Here is a 16587-nt window from a genome sequence, read left to right as displayed (position 1 = left end):
TTTTGGCGGCCTGCTACGACTATGACAGTCGCCGACAGTTGCCCCAATAAAATAAAAATTGAAGGGAAAAAAAAAAAAAATTGCCGTGGGACAGGCCCATAAAGATCCCAATGGCTTCTTTCCAAGTTGTATTGTAACAAATGCATGCTAAGTCACTAAAGCCCAGATCCTCTAGGTGAATAAATAACAGGTTTGATAGGGATCACGTGGCCTCAAGTTTTAAAGGCCATGACTGAGCTGAGTTGAAGTATATAGAAATATATGCTATTAATTAATTGGACATGGAGATAATCTCCGAGAAGAAACAAATTCATTGGACAAGTCATCTGGTTCCAACAGCAGTCACAAACAAATGTTCACAAATTACTTCTGTGAACTCCCTACATAGATATTTAACATTTTGTCTGTCAGGATGTGCGCGATGGGATAGAAACATAAAAAATAGGTGCAGGAGTAGGCCATTCAATATGATCATGGCTCCTCATCCAACTCAGTATCCTGTACCTGCCTTCTCTCCATACCTCCTGATCCCATTAGCCACAAGGGCCACATCCAACTCCCTCTTAAATATAGCCAATGAACTAGCCTCAACTACCATCTGTGGCAGAAAATTCCACAGATTCACCACCCTCTGTGTGATAAATGTTTTTTTCATCTCGGTTTTAAAAGACTTTCCCTTATCCTTAAACTGTGACCCCGTGTTCTGGACTTCCCCAACATCGGGAATAATCTTCCTGCATCTAGTCTGTCCAACCCCTTAAGAATTTTGTACATTTCTATACGAGCAGGGGGTCACAGTTTAAGGATAAGGGGGAAATCTTTTAGGACCGAGATGAGGAAAACATTTTTCACACAGAGTGGTGAATCTCTGGAATTCTCTGCCACAGAGGGTAGTCAAGGCCAGTTCATTGGCTATATTTAAGAGGGAGTTAGATGTGGCCCTTGTGGCTAAAGGAATCAGGGGGTATGGAGAGAAGGCAGGTACAGGATACTGAGTTGGATGATCAGCCATGATCATATTGAATGGCGGTGCAGGCTCGAAGGGCCGAATGGCCTCATCCTGCACCTATTTTCTATGTTTCTATGTTTCCCCCTCAATCTTCTAAATTCTAGCGAGTACAAGCTGAGTCAATCCAGTCTTTCTTCATATGAAAGTCCTGCCACCCCAGGAATCAGTCTGGTGAACCTTCTCTGTATTCCCTCTATGGCAAGAATGTCTTTCCTCAGATTAGGAGACCAAAACTGTACACAATACTCCAGGTGTGGTCTTGCCAAGGCCCTGTACAACTGCAGTAGAACCTCCCTGCTCCTATACTCAAATCCTTTTGCTATGAATGCTAACATACCATTCGCTTTCTTCACTGCCTGCTGCACCTGCATGTCTATTTTCAATGACTGGTGTACCATGACACCCAGATCTCGTTGCATCTCCCCTTTTCCTAATCGGCCACCATTCAGATAATAGTCTACTTACCTGTTCTTGCCACCAAAGTGGATAACCTCACATTTATCCACATTATACTGCATCTGCCATGCATTTGCCCACTCACCCAACCTATCCAAGTCACTCTGCAGCCTCCCAGCATCCTCCTCACAACTAACATGACCCCCAGCTTCATGTCATCCACAAACTTGCATTCAATTTCCTCGTCCAAATCATTAATATATATTGTAAATAGCTGGGGTCCCAGCACTGAGCCTTGCGGTACCCCACTAGTCACTGCCTGCTATTGTGAAAAGGACCCGTTTACTCCTACACTTTGCTTCCTGTCTGCCAGCCAGTTCTCTATCCACATCAATACTGAACCCCCAATACCGTCTGCTTTAAGTTTGCATACTAATCTCTTATGTGTGACCTTGTCGAAAGCCTTCTGAAAGTCCAGATATAACACATTCACTGGTTCTCCCTTATCAACTCTACTAGTTACATCCTCGAAAAATTCTATAAGATTCGTCAGACATGATTTACCTTTCATAAATCCATGCTGACTTTATCCAATGATTTCACCACTTTCCAAATGTGCTGCTATCCCATCTTTAATAACTGCAGCATTTTCCCCACTACCGATGTTAGATTAACTGGTCTAATTCCCCGTTTTCTCTCCCTCCCTTTTTAAAAAGTGGGGTTACATTAGCTACCCTCCAATCCTCAGGAACTACTCCAGAATCTAAAGAGTTTTGAAACTCTCTATTATCACTAACGCATCCACTATTTCTGGGGCTATTTCCTTAAGTACTCTGGGATGCAGCCCATCTGGCCCTGGGGATTTATCGGCCTTTAATCCATTCAATTTACCTAACACCACTTCCCGACTAACCTGGATTTCACTCAGTTCCTCCATCTCATTTGACCCTGGTCCCCTGCTATTTCCAGCAGATTATTTATGTCTTCCTTAGTGAATACCGAACCAAAGTAGTTATTCAATTGGTCTGCCATTTCCTTAGTCCCCATGATCAACTCACCTGCTTCTGACGGCAAGGGATCTACATTTGTTTTAACTAGTCTTTTTCTCTTCACATATCTATAAAAACTTTTGCAGTCAGTTTTTATGTTCCCTGCCATGCTAATATTTTACAACTGTGTCCAGTTGTGCAACCATACAGCACAGCAAAATGGCAACATTAAGAAAATTATAGCCACTTGGACAAGGTTAGGAATTCACAGCAAGAAGTAGTCACAACTCAATGACCAAGTAAAATTTTGAGGTGATGGACGAATTAATAAATTCAGTTACAGAGTACACCTGGATTTCCTGAAATACTTCCATAAAATGCCTTCATGAAAAGCTTTTTAAACCTCAACCACTGCGATAGAGATCACTTGCTGGGATGGATAATATTGTGTTTGCATTCTAGTAAGCAAATGCAATCAGCTAAAGGCCAACCAGGGAATTATTAAGTTTTACTCTACCCTTGCAATTTTATCTCTATCAATAAACCGCAGGGACCTAATGCAATATTTCAAAATTGCTTGAATCGGCCTTGCTAATTGCTAAAGACATATATACTAAACCCTATTACCTCTTTATCCATTAAAAGCCTATATCAACTCTAACATTAATGAAGACCATGCTAGTTAATTGTCATTAGTTTGAAAAGTAATTGCTCACTGCCGTGCTCTGCTTTATCAGTCAAGCTTCTATCTGCAAACCCAGTCAGGCACAATTTTGCTAATTTGGTTTTGACTCTTTGAAATGCCTAATTTAACCAATTAATTCAGAACATTCAAAGGTTTCAAAAGGAAACATTTCAATGATTAGACTATGAAAAGCTTTTTTTTTTTATAATAAATATAAACTTGCCACATGTTAATAAGAAATGCTGATCCACTATGCTTAACAGTGGGCTAAGAGATATCCCAAAGTACATTCACACTACCTGCTTACTGTTAATGCATGGAGATTATAATTCTCCACCAACACTACAACAAGGAAATCCAAAAGTAAAGACCTACAAAGACAAACAAAGCAAGATTCTCTCTTCAGGGATTATTTATCAAATATATTTATGATTTCAGCTTACTAGACTGTAAATTATGTGCCAAGATAGCAAGATAAAAAATGTTTGTCGAGTGAAAAAATTAATAGTTCAAAAATAAAAAAATGTTTCATGGGAGTAAAAATCCAGTATCATTGTTTCATCACTTTCAAATACACCACATTAGAGAAATTAATTACTTTACCATGATAAAGTAATGTTCACCACTATCCTCTCAATGCAAGATATTTCAATATATCAAACCCCTCTGTGTAATCAATACATAACAAAGCAGTACGAGTGTTTATATCTATATAATGGTTGAATTTAATTAGATTCAACATCCTGGGATCATCTTTCTCCAGAAACATAAATGAAATAAGGAGAGTTTCTGTCAAATGACTCACACCTTGACACTCAAAACCTTTCTACCATCTAAAATGTGCAATTAAAAAATGAGGGAATATTAACTATTGCCTTGATTAATATAGCTGCAATAACACACATTTCATTTGCTCTATATCTATCTACATCACTGTCTATATCTCTAATTTCCTTTTCCCCCTCACTAGTCTGAAGAAGGGTCACCCATTCCTTCTCGCCAGAGATGCTGCCTGCCCTGCTGAGTTACTCCAGCATTTTGTGTCCATCTTCGTTTTAAACCAGCATCTGCAGTTCCTTCCTGCACAAACACATAACACACAAGAAACTAGGAACAAGGTAGTTTGCTTGACTGGCACTCTATCCAGCACCCTAACGTCACGACTGCATCATCTATAAAATACACGCAAGTACATGCTAAGCTACTCCAACGGGCAGCCCCAAAACCCGTGGCCTGTGCTAACAAAAAAGGATAAGGACAACAACTGCATGGGAACACCATGGCATGCAAAAGGCAAAGTTCTGGAAGAAAGTACACAAAATGTTGGAGTAACTCAAATCAGACAGCTTTTCTAAAGAACATGGATAGGTGACTTTCAGGCTGGGACTTTTCTTCACACTAATTGTAAGGGAGATGGCTTAGCAGAAGGCTGTGAGAGAAGATAAGGCAAGGGGGCTTTTTGATAGACATATGGTAGGGCAAATGCCAGACATGCAAAGACAGAATGTGTGAGACAAAAGGATAGAAGAGTTATGAATTGTGAAGCCCAAGGAGTACATGTGGGCAGAGGTTGAGGGGAGAAATAGGGGGTGAGTGGCCTGGTGGATGTTTGGGCGGAAGGGGCGATTTTTAGAGGTTACTTAATATTGTTGAATTCAATGGTCATCCCATTGAATCGAGTTGTAAACTGCCCAAGTGGAATACGAGGTGTTGTTCCTCCAGTTTGAGTATAGCCTCACTCTTGCAATGGGGGAGGCCCTGAATGGAAAGGGTAGTATGGGAAGGGGTTATAAAAAGAGTTCTGTAACTTCAAACGCAGTAGATCAGGTTAGATGAGGTGTACGTGAACCTCTGTCTCACCTGAAGGACTGCTGGGGTCCTTGAATGGTGGCGAGGGAGGAGGTATAGGGACAGGCGTTACAGCTATCAGCAAGACAAAGGAGATTGTGATCAACTTCAGGAAGCGAGCCAGCATACATTGGCAGCACCGAAGCGGAGATGGTTGATGGCTTCAAGATCCTAGGAGTGACTATTACCCGCAACTTGTCCTGGAGCAGCCATATCGAAGCAATGGCCAAGAAAGTACACCGATGTCTCACTTCCTTAGAAGTCTTAGGCACTTTGGCATGTCTCTGGCAACTCTCACAAACTTCTACAGATGCTCTGTAGGAAGCATTTTATTGGGTTGCATTACAACAGGGCTTGGGAATAACTCCATCCAAGACCACAAGAAATTGAAGCGAATCGTGGACGCAGCCCAGACCATCACACAAACCAATGTTCCTTCCATGGACTTCATTTATACCTCACACTGCCTCAGCAATGTCAACAGCATAATCAAAGACGCTCATCTGGGAGACTCCCTCTTCTCCAAGAGGTAAAATGTGAAAACACATACCTCAGATTTAGGAAAAGTTTCTTCCCAGCCGTTATCAGGCAACTGAACCATCCTATCAACAACAACAAAGTGGCTCTGTAATACGATCTATCTCATTGGAGACCTTGCACTATTTTTTAATCAGACTTTACTGGACTTCATCTTGCACTAAACATTATTACCTTTCTCTTGTATTTGTAACTGTGGATGACTTGATTATAACCATGTATAGTCTTTCTACGGGCTAGATGGAACACAACAAAAGTACTTTTCACAGTAGCTCGATACGCATGAAAATGAACTAAACGATAATGTAAACAGGTTTATTAATTATATTCTGACTCACTGAAGAACAAAGTAGCAGAACATTCCAAATATCTTTCATCACTACAAACGACCAATTTTAACCACATCAGCTCTAACCCTTCTTTTATCTACTTATGACATACATAAGTGAAAGAGGCAGATTATAGGCCGTTTACTGAGAAGGCAGACTGTGAGGAAAGGGGGATGGTCACCGAACAGCCGAAGGGGGTGTCATCGGAGATGGAGATGACCATGGGAGACTGAACTGGTTGCTGGTAGAGAGGGACTGGAATGGAGAGAGGGTCCGGAGGGGGCAATAGAGGTGGAAGAGAGGGGGAGGGGGAGCTGTAGAGGTGGAAGAAGAGAATCCGAATGGGAAGCGGAGGCCCGGAAGGGCAATAAAGGTGGAAGTGAAGGGTCGAAGAGTCAGTGAAGGGGAGGAAATGTAGAGGAGCGGTTGGGCGGCGCGACCAGGAGGCGTGAACGGGGAGGGGAGTGTTGGACCGGGCCGGAGAAGCGCCGTGGACCGGGAGGGGCGGCAGCGGCATTGCGGGCGGGCGGGCGGTCACTCCCCGGGCCGGGGCTCGGGACTCACCTTCAGGAGCCTCGGCGAGGAACCGGAGGCAGCGGGAGGGGGTGGGTCCGGGGCTGAGGCCGGGTCCGGGGCTGAGGCCGGGTCCGGGTCCGGGGCTGAGGCCGGGTCCGGGGTCGTCGCTTTGGTCGTCATGAGGTCGGTCTGCGTCGGGCGCGGCTCGGCCGGGTCCCGCTGGGTGGCGGGAGGGGCCTTCCATGGCCGGGCCGGTGCGAGCGGCGCTGCGGTCGGTCGGTCGGTCCCTGATGCGGGGGTTGGGTCGGGTCGGTCGGGCTGCGCTCAGCTGGGGGCCGCGGTGCCGGTGCGGACCGGGACTGGGACCGGGACGAGTTGCTGCTTCTCTCCCCGTCGCCTCCTCCACGTCCTCGTCGTCGCGGCCGCCGCCATGTTGAAGCCTTGTTGACGTCACGTGGACAGCGTGATCAATCGAGCGTCGGGGTCATCGATCCCTTCAGACCGGAGCAATGGATAGATCGGCGCAGGCGCACTGCGTGGTGACGCTGGTGAACGGCCCAGACGGACACAGAATGCTGGAGTAACTCAGTGAGCGGGACAGGCAGCGTCTCTGGAGAGAAGGAATGGGTGACGTTTGCATATCATACTAACCTTTACTTTGTTGAATACTGCAGGAAACCTCCAGGGCAAACCAATGAAAGCGGTGATGCAACAGAGCAACAGTTTCTGTGGACAAACACAAAAGGCTGCAGTAACTCAGCGGGTGAGGCAGCACTAGTGCCGGCACTGATCTGTTCTGAACCTTTCCACATCTCTAGTTTCCCTCTCCCTGACATCACTGAAGAAGGGTCTCGACCCGAAACATCACCCATGCCTTCTCTCCAGAGATGCTGCCTGTCCCGCTGAGTTACTCCAGCATGTTGTGTCTATCTTCGTTGTAAACCAGCATCTGCAGTTCCTTCCCACATAAGAGCATTTTTATTGTCATTACTAAACCAACTGGGACCCGTTGGGTCTTTGATGATGTCGTCCAGTTTGTTACACCTGTCCAGTTTTGTGTCAGAGGTAGCCTCTAGCATCAATTCAGATCATCGCTCACAACAGTTGTTGTCCACCTGCTGGATATTTCCAATATTCTCTCAAATTTCAAAATTTCCAACAACACACAGCTGGTAGAGCTGATGTGAATTCGATCTTGACCTCAGATGCTACATTTTTGGAGTTTGCACATTCCCCCTGGGACCATGTGGGTTTCCTCCAGATACTCTGGTTTTCCACATCCCAAAGACATGCAGCTTTGTAGGTTAATTCTCACATATTTCCATGGAGAATGCACTTGAAGGATTGACTCACATCTTAGCTGCTAAATCAGTTCCAAATAGTCTATTGAATCAGAAAATGCTGAGGAAAAAAAAAATCAAACAAACAAACAAACAAAAAAACTGCTCTATTGGAACGTCATAGGAATAGAGAACAGGTGTTAGAAATTTAAAACGTTTTTTATTCCTCACCCAGATTCTACCTCTTTGCAAATATGTAATTCTCTTGAAAATGTCTTTCTGCTTGAAACTTTATTCAATTGAAGTGAACACAAGTGTAATAATAGAAATCGTGTTTGACCACCTGGAAAGCGATTCAAAATTATCATTCTGTAACATTAAAACATGTACCAAGTAATTGAAGCAGATACCAGGTGGGAGCAAGGAAGTGAACTAAACATTATATGTTCAGGGTAGCAGGGGAGGCCCAGTGCAGAACCCGAGGTCATAGGGCAAGCTGCAATTGCAATTATTTATGACTGGGGAGCTTTAACTGAAAATAACTCTTGGCAATAATTGCTACACCATTCATGGAAAGAGGTACTTTGTTAGTCACCCAAATTTGTTCCTCATTAGATCACAGGCAGATTAATGCTCTAATACACTTTTGACAAGGTCAACTCACAGCAGAAACAAGAAACTGCAGATTCTGATTTGCCAAGGAAAGATACTAACTACTGGAGTAACTCAGTGGGTCAGGCAGCAACATGGATAGCTGATGTTTTGAGACATTCGTGACTCAAAATGTCACCTATCCATGTTCTCCAGGGATGCTGCCTGGCCCACTGAGTTACTCCTGCATTTTGTGTCAAGTCGTAGCATAAAGGGGTAGAGAGAGCAAGAAAGATCTCATTGCAACAGTGGTGATAACTAAATTATAATTTTTCAACATTCGAGTAAAGGTTTCCACCACAGAATAGTGAATTCCATTTAATAGAGAAATATCCTCAGGTGCCTGGTGATAGAGTTAGACAATATCATGTTTCATGAATTCATGATGCAGTGCTTCCAGTTGATCTGGTGCAGCATATGTCTTGCAGTGACACCAGTGATTTAAAGCATAGTACACGAAAGAAACACCAGCTGATCTGGCGAAACAAGATATTCTAGTCTCACGAGCAACACTGACTGCTTGGACCAGTTCAATTTGAGTAATATCCAAGATGGAGGGACACTGTTTATACTTAGTTACTCGGGTCTTGAGCAAAGCTATTAATATGCACTATTACCAACTGCCTACAATGGAAGATAGACACACAAAAGCCGGAGTATCTTAGCAGGTCAGGCAACATCTCTGGAGAAAAGGAATGGGTGACATTTCGGGTCAAGACCCTTCTTCCTTTTATTTACTTGGACATAGTTTAGTTTAGAGTTACAGTGCAGAAACAGGCCCTTCAGCCCACCGAGTCCATACCGACCAGTGATCTCCACACACACTGTCCTACACACACTAGGGACAATTTACACTTATACCAAGCCAATCAACTGGTTGGTGATGGGTGGATCCTGATGAGTTGAGGGGTGGGGATTAATGGTCTGATGGAAGTAGTTGGGCAGGTGGGGCGTGGGAGGATATGGAAACAGTGAATAGCGGGTGAGGAAACCTAGATGCACGGTGTGTGTGGGCGAACACTGGGGATGTGGGTTACCTAAAATTGGAAATTTCAATGATCATTCAATAATATTGGGTTGGAAGCTAAACCAAACAGAATCTGAGCTTCCAAATTGCATTTGGACTCTCCACAGGAATGGAGAAGGCTGATATAACAGGAGTGTAGGAGTGGGAAGGAGAGTAAACATCATACGTAGGCGGTCATTGCAAATAGTGCAAGTCCTCTGCAAAACTGCCGTCTAATCTGCGCTTGGTTTCTGCAGTGTAAGGAATTCCCCAAAAGCAGGTGACCAGATTGAAAGAGGTGCAGGTGAAGTCTGCCACAGTTGGATGTACTGTTTAGATCCTGGATGATAGTGAGAGAATAAACATGACAATCCCAAAGAGAGGGAATTGGTCTCCAACAATTCTTTCAGATATTATGCTTCGTATTATCACAAAGTACAGGGGTGATGGGGTAAACCTTAACAACGAAAGGAAATGGTGGGCAGGCCTGATCACCCTGTATGGACTGGATTAAATCATTTGTTTGATCACTAGAATAAGTTATTTTCCAACTCGTTAGAATTACTGGTATGTTGAAGTTACAACTACTGTTAAGAATTTAAAATGTGTGTAAAATGGCCCATATATAAAAAAAGACTGTCAGTGCATGGTATGTTTTGTATATTGATATTATTTCATACCAAATAATCCTTAAGTAGTTTCTTGTAGAATTTACATATTACATTTTGTAGAGTTTTATATGCTATCAGTTGCAGTGGTGATTAGTTTTAACTTTACATTTCTGGATCAAGATTCAAGAGACATTTATTGTCAAATGCACCAATTGGTACAGTGAAATTTGTGGTCATCATACGGCCATACGAATAAAAAAAGAACACAGCACACGATAAACTTTAACATAAACATCCCCACACAGCGGAATCAAAGTTTCCCACAGTGAGGGAAGGCACCAAAGTTCAGTCATCCTCCTGTTTGTTGTTCACCCGTGGTCGTGGCCTCCCGAGCCCCCCCGCAGTTGCCGCTACGGGCGGCCCGATGTTCAGGCTCTCTCGCCGGGATGATGGAACTCCGATGTCGGAACGGAAGAACATTCTCAGCGGCTTGGACTTCCGAATCGGCCACTACTGCTGTGTGAATTTGAGCTAGTTTTACACCAGGTTAAACAGGAACACACAATAAACTGCAGATGCTGGAATCTTGAGCAAAACACAAAATGCTGGAGGAACTCAGTGAGCCAAGCAGTATCTCTGGAGGAATGGGCAGGCGATGTCTTGGGTTGGAATCCTTCTTCAGGCTGAACAGATGTTGCCTGTCCATTCCCTCCATAGATGCTGCCTGACCTGCTGAGTACATTACTGTTTGTTGTAAAGAAAACATCACTGCAATATGCTGTGCTGTGGGATCCTTGGTAAATCCCATTGTATGAATTGGATACATTTTGCTTTTTTAAAAGGTTCCAATTATAGAATAGATTTGTTGGCTGGGTATTTCTTTGAACTGGGCTGAAAAGGATGTTCTAATTGAAGTGATTAAGATGATCAAACAGACTGATTGATGGATGCTCTTTGCTCTGGCTTGTGGCTCAGGTAAACTTAAATTTGAGGGTCCATTCTTCACACAAAGGACCATTGAAATCTGAAACTCCCTTTCTTCAAAAGGTTGTTGAGGCTAGTTCATTTGAAATTTGGCAAAAAGTCGTGATGCAATTTTTCTGAGGAAAGAAGATTAGATGGTAAGTAACAAAGACAGGTACATGGAGTTAAGTTACAAATGAGCCACAATTTAATTAAACAGCAGAACAAGTTTGAAGTGCTGAATTGTCTCAACCCATGCAGCCATTTCTAAACATTTCCCGTTCTAATGCTGCAGTAATCAGTGTCAGGATATTGATTTCCCCGAGGGGAGAGATGAACAATTGAACAGTTAGGCCAGAAAACTACAAAAAATGCTCCCAGCTTCAGCCTTCCTGTACACGAGGAACACTGGAAAAGATCAGCTGGCTTCAATGTTTTATACAAAATAGGAAAGTGGGGTAAATGCAAGGTATACCCCCAAAATAGAAACAAAATACAAGCAATGTGGCTGACACTTTACATTTTATGTAAAGTTTTGTTTTATGTTCTTTTCTTTGCAGTTTAGAGTTAATATTAATGCAAGGTTTGTTGATTTTTTTTGTTGTTGCAGATGTATTGCATTATGTGTGAACTAAAAATTAGCATATACGAGCGTTCATTTTTAGCTCATCGCATTGCAACAGAAACTAACGAAGAGATCGTGGTGCCCCTGAGCTTCCTGCCCTTGAAGGATAGAATGTGAAGTCAATGTGCACATACTGTATGTGCAAAGCAAGCAAAATATCAATCAAATAAAGACTTGCATTATTTTAAAGTTGCATGTTGAGCTCAGAAATTTGAGAAAGTACTTCAAATGAATCGTGTCAGTGTTAAAATGTTCCAATTGTTTATTTGGTGAAAATATATTTGATGTGTTTGATATGAATAATTAAACAATCTCTTTTGATACAAAGTTTGGCTGGTTAGCAATCTTGGTTTTAACATTTTAATTTCCAGATTTGATGCCAATTATTTTCCAATGTTATTGCCCAACCCCCTTTTCTCCATAACTCCCTTTTCTATTTACCCATGCAGGAGGGCGCTAAGACCAATTGTCAAAGTTGAATGATTGCCCAGTTGAACTCAGATTGTGCTGACTTAGCTCTGTATTACTCCCATGCTTCACAATAATGGTCAATGCCAAAGTGTCTGCTGTGAATATGAATTAGAGATGCACAGCAAACTCTTGCAGAAGCATTTATTCAGGAGGTTTACAATATGTGAAATAGTACTCCTTCCCAAGCCTAACATAGGGACAATTTTGTCTCATTGTGCCTATGTTTATATCAGAAATCAAAATAATTATTCAAGGAATTCTAAAATGTTCTTATTGACCCAACACAATGGGTTTCAACTTGAATGTCTCCAGCAATTATAACTCTAAAAGAGAGTGACCCTACCATCATTCTAACTATCTTGTGAGGACTAAGAGGAAATGCTATTATCTATGAGCATATTCATTGTTTTGTTACTTCCAAATAAGGAAATAACTATTTATTTGATATTCTTTCTATTATTGATATTGGGCATCCAATTGCAATTCTTGCACATATTTATTTGAATGGATAAAGTTGAATTTTGCTGGAAAAAGGTAATAATTTGGATACAGACAGGTTATGTACATATCCCCCTGGCAAGAAGCTTTGAATTATTGTGGCGCTTCTGTAGCAAGGGTTTCTTAAAACTTAACATTTAGGCCACTGAATACGATCGGCACACAGCAACTATTCAACAATGCGTTGCAATATTTGAGGAATGTGACAGACTTTTGATTCTTCAACATTTAAAGTTCCAAAAATTTGAAGGATTATATATGAATCTGCATTGATTTAGAAAGGAAGCAAAGCAGATACTTCACAAACCAAATAGCGCAGTTACACCAGATCATGGGATTAAATTAAACCAAGGCGGTTGAGTCCAGTTCTCCCTTGCAGTTGAATTATGGCTGCCCTGTACCTTAACTATATCTACATACTTTAGTTCTGTAACCCATCCATACTCTACCCTCTCAACAATCACAGTATTGTTATTTTTCATTAGTCTTAACAACCTTTTGGGGGAATAGGTCAGATTTCCAATGTGAGGATTTGCTGAACTCCACTTAAGGTTACACCCTTTTGTTCGATATCTACAACCGGAAGAGCTGTTCCCTCTGCACTGTCAAATCCTTTAATCCACAAATATCTCAAGGATCCCAATGCAGCTTCAAATAAAAGGAAAAAATTAATTTTAAACACCATCATACTTAAGAAGAGTCTCCAAGTATTAGTTTAGTTTAGAGATACAGTGTGGAAACAGGACTTTTGACCCACCGAGTCCGCACTGACCAGCAATCACAGGTGTCAGGGATAATGGGGAGAAGATGGAGTATGGTATGGGGTTAGGAGGGAGAGATAGATCAGCCATGATTGAATGGCAGAGTAGACTTGAATGGCCTAATTCTGCTCTTATCACTTATGACGTTATGATCCCCGCTCATTAATACTATCCAACACTTGGGACAATTTTTGCACTTATTCCAAGCCAATTAACCTTCAAACCTGTATGTCTTTGGAGTGTGGGAGAAACCCGAAGATCTAGGAGAAGACCCATGCGGTCACAAGAACGCACAAACACCGTACAGACAGGTACCGTAGCCAGGATAGAACCTGGGTCTCTGGCGCTGTCATTGCTGTAAAGCAGCAACTCTACCGCTGCGCCACCGTGCCGCTCCATATTATTGGAAGTTCATTGTCTTGTCCCAATGGCAACATCTTGTTTTGTATTTGGTGCACCAACATCTCAATTGTGTCTTCGTAAACATGTTTATGATTTTGCTCTATCATGTGCATAAAGGAAATATTTCTCCAGGGATTATAATAATAAAAGGGTGTAAATAGGTTTGGATGTTCATATTGGTAACTGCATTCAAAAATATGAAGGAGATACTGCCCGGAAACTGGTTTGTATAGCATCTTATATTATTCCCTCAAACTGATCTAATTTTGAGTTTACTCAGACATTTTGTTGGAAATAATTTTCAAGTAAAATCCTTCCACATAAAAAAATGTTTTGGGCCCCAACATGCACTATTCACTTCAGGCATGCATCTAATGATTTTGTTTGTGTTATGTACAATACCACTCTGGAAATAAAGATATTATTCCATACATTGGACCATATTCTGGAACAATTGCAACACACTCCGTTGTTGCTTCATTTTGCTACATGAACGGACATTCATGATGAAATGAGAGTCCGATTTTTGGAAGTGACAGCAAGTTGCTCAGGCCTTTTGAAGTTAATGGTCTGGGCTACCAGTAACAGGGAGGACATTTCCAGTAGGTATCAACTGGTGTCTTTGCGGTGCCAACGCCAGCAACTCACCATTAGAGTCATAGTCAGGTAGCACAGAAAGGGCTTTTCAGTCCCATCTGCCTATATTCATACCTTTCCTATATAAATGTCTTTGAAATGTTGTTATAAGATCTGCATCAACAACCTGCCCTGGCAGCTCCGTGTTGTGTGAAAAAGTTGCCCCTCCGGTTCCGACTACATTTTCCCCTCTCACCTTAAATTTATGTTCTGTTTCCTCATTTCCTACTCTGGATTACCAAACAACCCCTATCTATCTCCCTCATGCTTTTATACACCTTTATAAAATCATCCCTCTGTCTCCTGTGCTCCAAGAAATAAAGTTCTAGGTTGCCCAACCTCTCCCTCTCTCTATAGCGCAGGCCCTCGAGTCCTGGCAAATCCTCGTAATTATGGGCAGAAGTGGACACCTCCAACAGTTGCCTAATACAGGGACAATGTGCTCCATGTGCAGCTGTTCCCCGGGTCACACAATGACACAAACTTCGATATGCGGGGATATGGATCATATACAGACAGAGGAAATTAGTTTATCTTGGCATCTTGCTTGGCAGGGTCATGTGTGTCGAAAAGCCTGTTCCTGTGCTATACTGTTCTCTGATTACTGCTGGAAGATTATAAGTTTGATGAAAAACTCCTTCCAGTCTACGTCAAACTTGGCACATCTCAAGGTCCAAGAAAATATGTAGATTTACTGAAACCTACAGCAGCTGCTAGAGAAAGGAAACAGTTTAATATAGTTTAATAATAACAGGTTAACAGTCTGAAGAAGGGTCCTGACCCAAAATGTCATCTATTGAAGTTCTCCAGAGATGTGGCCTGACTTGCTGAATCACTCCAGTCAACGTCCTTTTGTGTAAACCAGCATCTGCAGTTCATTGTTTCTACAGTTTAATATACATAAGTCATAGCACAGCGAGGGTCTTGAAGGTATGAAATTACTGGCAATTTTCACTCATGGAATGTGAAAGAGAAACTGATGTCATGCTGAAAAATATTATATATTTAATAATAAGATTGACATGGTTTCACTGTGATGTTACATTGTACTATCTAAAAAAAAAATTTTTACAAATAAAGAATATTTTTGCAAAAAGATGACAAGGGTAGGAAATAAATGTTGGCTTTGACAGCAACATTCCCATTCCATGAACAAATATTTTTGTCTTCAGCTTCCCATCTACTTCCGACTTTACTTCATCGCAACTCATTCAGAACAAACGGGACTGGATACCAATCGGTTGTAGTTACTGCTTTCAAACACCTGTAATCACCGCAAGGTCTCCAGTCCCCGGACGCTTTGGGCACCATGTGCAATGGGGAAGCCAAAGGGCTATCCGGCCACCGGACAATCCCCATGTCCTCCATAAGTTGGAACTCGTCTCGTGCGATGCGCAGTTTATCGGGCGGGAGACGGCACGCGCGGGCGTGTACCGGTGGTCCCTCTGTGGTAATGTGGTGGACCACGCCATGACGGGGCGTGGCCCCGTCGAACCGGGGCGTGAGCAACCCTGGGAAGTCAGCGAGCAGGGCTGCGAAAGGTTGCTGGATCCCTGCTACCTTGACGAGTTGCTGTAGGGGCGTTGATGGGTTGCGCTGCTTGGCAGGGCATGGGTCCGACAGGGACCATACGACCACCTCGCACATCGACTAACAGGGAGAACGCTCGCAAGAAATCGGCGCCCAGGATCGGTTGGGCGATGTCAGCAATGATAAACTTCCACCTGCACTGGTGGGAGTCGAAATTTAGATTCACTGTCCGCGTACCGTAGGTGCGAATATTGCTCCTGTTGACGGCCAAGAGGACGTGTCCCACCTTTCCAGCATGAACGTCTCGGGCGCTTGAAGGCAGGATACTAGCATTAGTCCACCAGGAAACGGTGACCGGAAAGGCGATCGCGGACGAAGAGGCCTACGTTGGGGCCGATCACGTTCGCCTCTATGGACGATCGCCCAGGGCATTTCCCGGAAACGAACAAGGACTCCGACATCTTCGGGCTTCGGGTCCGTATCGTTGGTGGTAGTAACACCATAGACCACTGGCAGCGGCGGTTCCTCTTCGACGCTGGGCTGGGTCTCTTCTTCTTGATGTCGGCTCGGCTGCACCCATTGTGTGACCGGGGGGTGGGCGACGGCATAAACGTCCCGCCGTCTGTGCGCCCACAGTTCATCGGCTCTTTCCGCGAGCCGCTGCGGGTCGCTGAAATTCGCTCCCGCTAGCATTAGCTGTACTTCGTCGGGCATCTGCCCTATGAACGCCTGTTTAAAAAAGGGCGGTGCCCGTCCATCAGTGCCAACATCTTTGCCATGATCGTCGATGGCCTTCGGTTGCCGATGTAGTCCATATGTAGCAGCCTTGCCGCCCTGTCTCTAC

The 16587-nt window shown here is 43.2% G+C and overlaps 2 protein-coding genes and 1 long non-coding RNA gene across 3 annotated transcripts in view; 1 reads left to right on the top strand and 2 right to left on the bottom strand.

Moving 5' to 3' along the window:
* The window catches only part of LOC129701728 (TBC1 domain family member 14-like), a 110491-nt gene extending 103784 nt beyond the window's left edge, over nt 1–6707 (bottom strand). Inside the window, exon 1 of the mRNA XM_055643116.1 lies at nt 6358–6707. Within this exon, the coding sequence (XP_055499091.1) occupies nt 6358–6553 (196 nt within the window). The 5' untranslated portion in view covers nt 6554–6707. The remainder of the gene's footprint in view (nt 1–6357) is intronic.
* LOC129701755 (uncharacterized) lies at nt 3279–14395 on the top strand. Its single transcript, XR_008724262.1, has 3 exons — nt 3279–6166; nt 6984–7072; nt 11431–14395. It is a non-coding gene; the product is annotated as an uncharacterized LOC129701755 (long non-coding RNA).
* Nucleotides 10058–16587, bottom strand: part of kiaa0232 (KIAA0232 ortholog) — a 140419-nt gene continuing 133889 nt past the window's right edge. Inside the window, exon 9 of the mRNA XM_055643104.1 lies at nt 10058–10957. Within this exon, the coding sequence (XP_055499079.1) occupies nt 10898–10957 (60 nt within the window). The 3' untranslated portion in view covers nt 10058–10897. The remainder of the gene's footprint in view (nt 10958–16587) is intronic.

The sequence above is a fragment of the Leucoraja erinacea genome, chromosome 1, assembly GCF_028641065.1.
Source record: "Leucoraja erinacea ecotype New England chromosome 1, Leri_hhj_1, whole genome shotgun sequence".
In the NCBI taxonomy this organism is placed as follows: Eukaryota; Metazoa; Chordata; class Chondrichthyes; order Rajiformes; family Rajidae; genus Leucoraja; species Leucoraja erinaceus.
The sequence above is the reverse complement of the archived record's forward strand: the minus strand, read 5'-3'. Positions and strand labels throughout refer to the sequence as shown.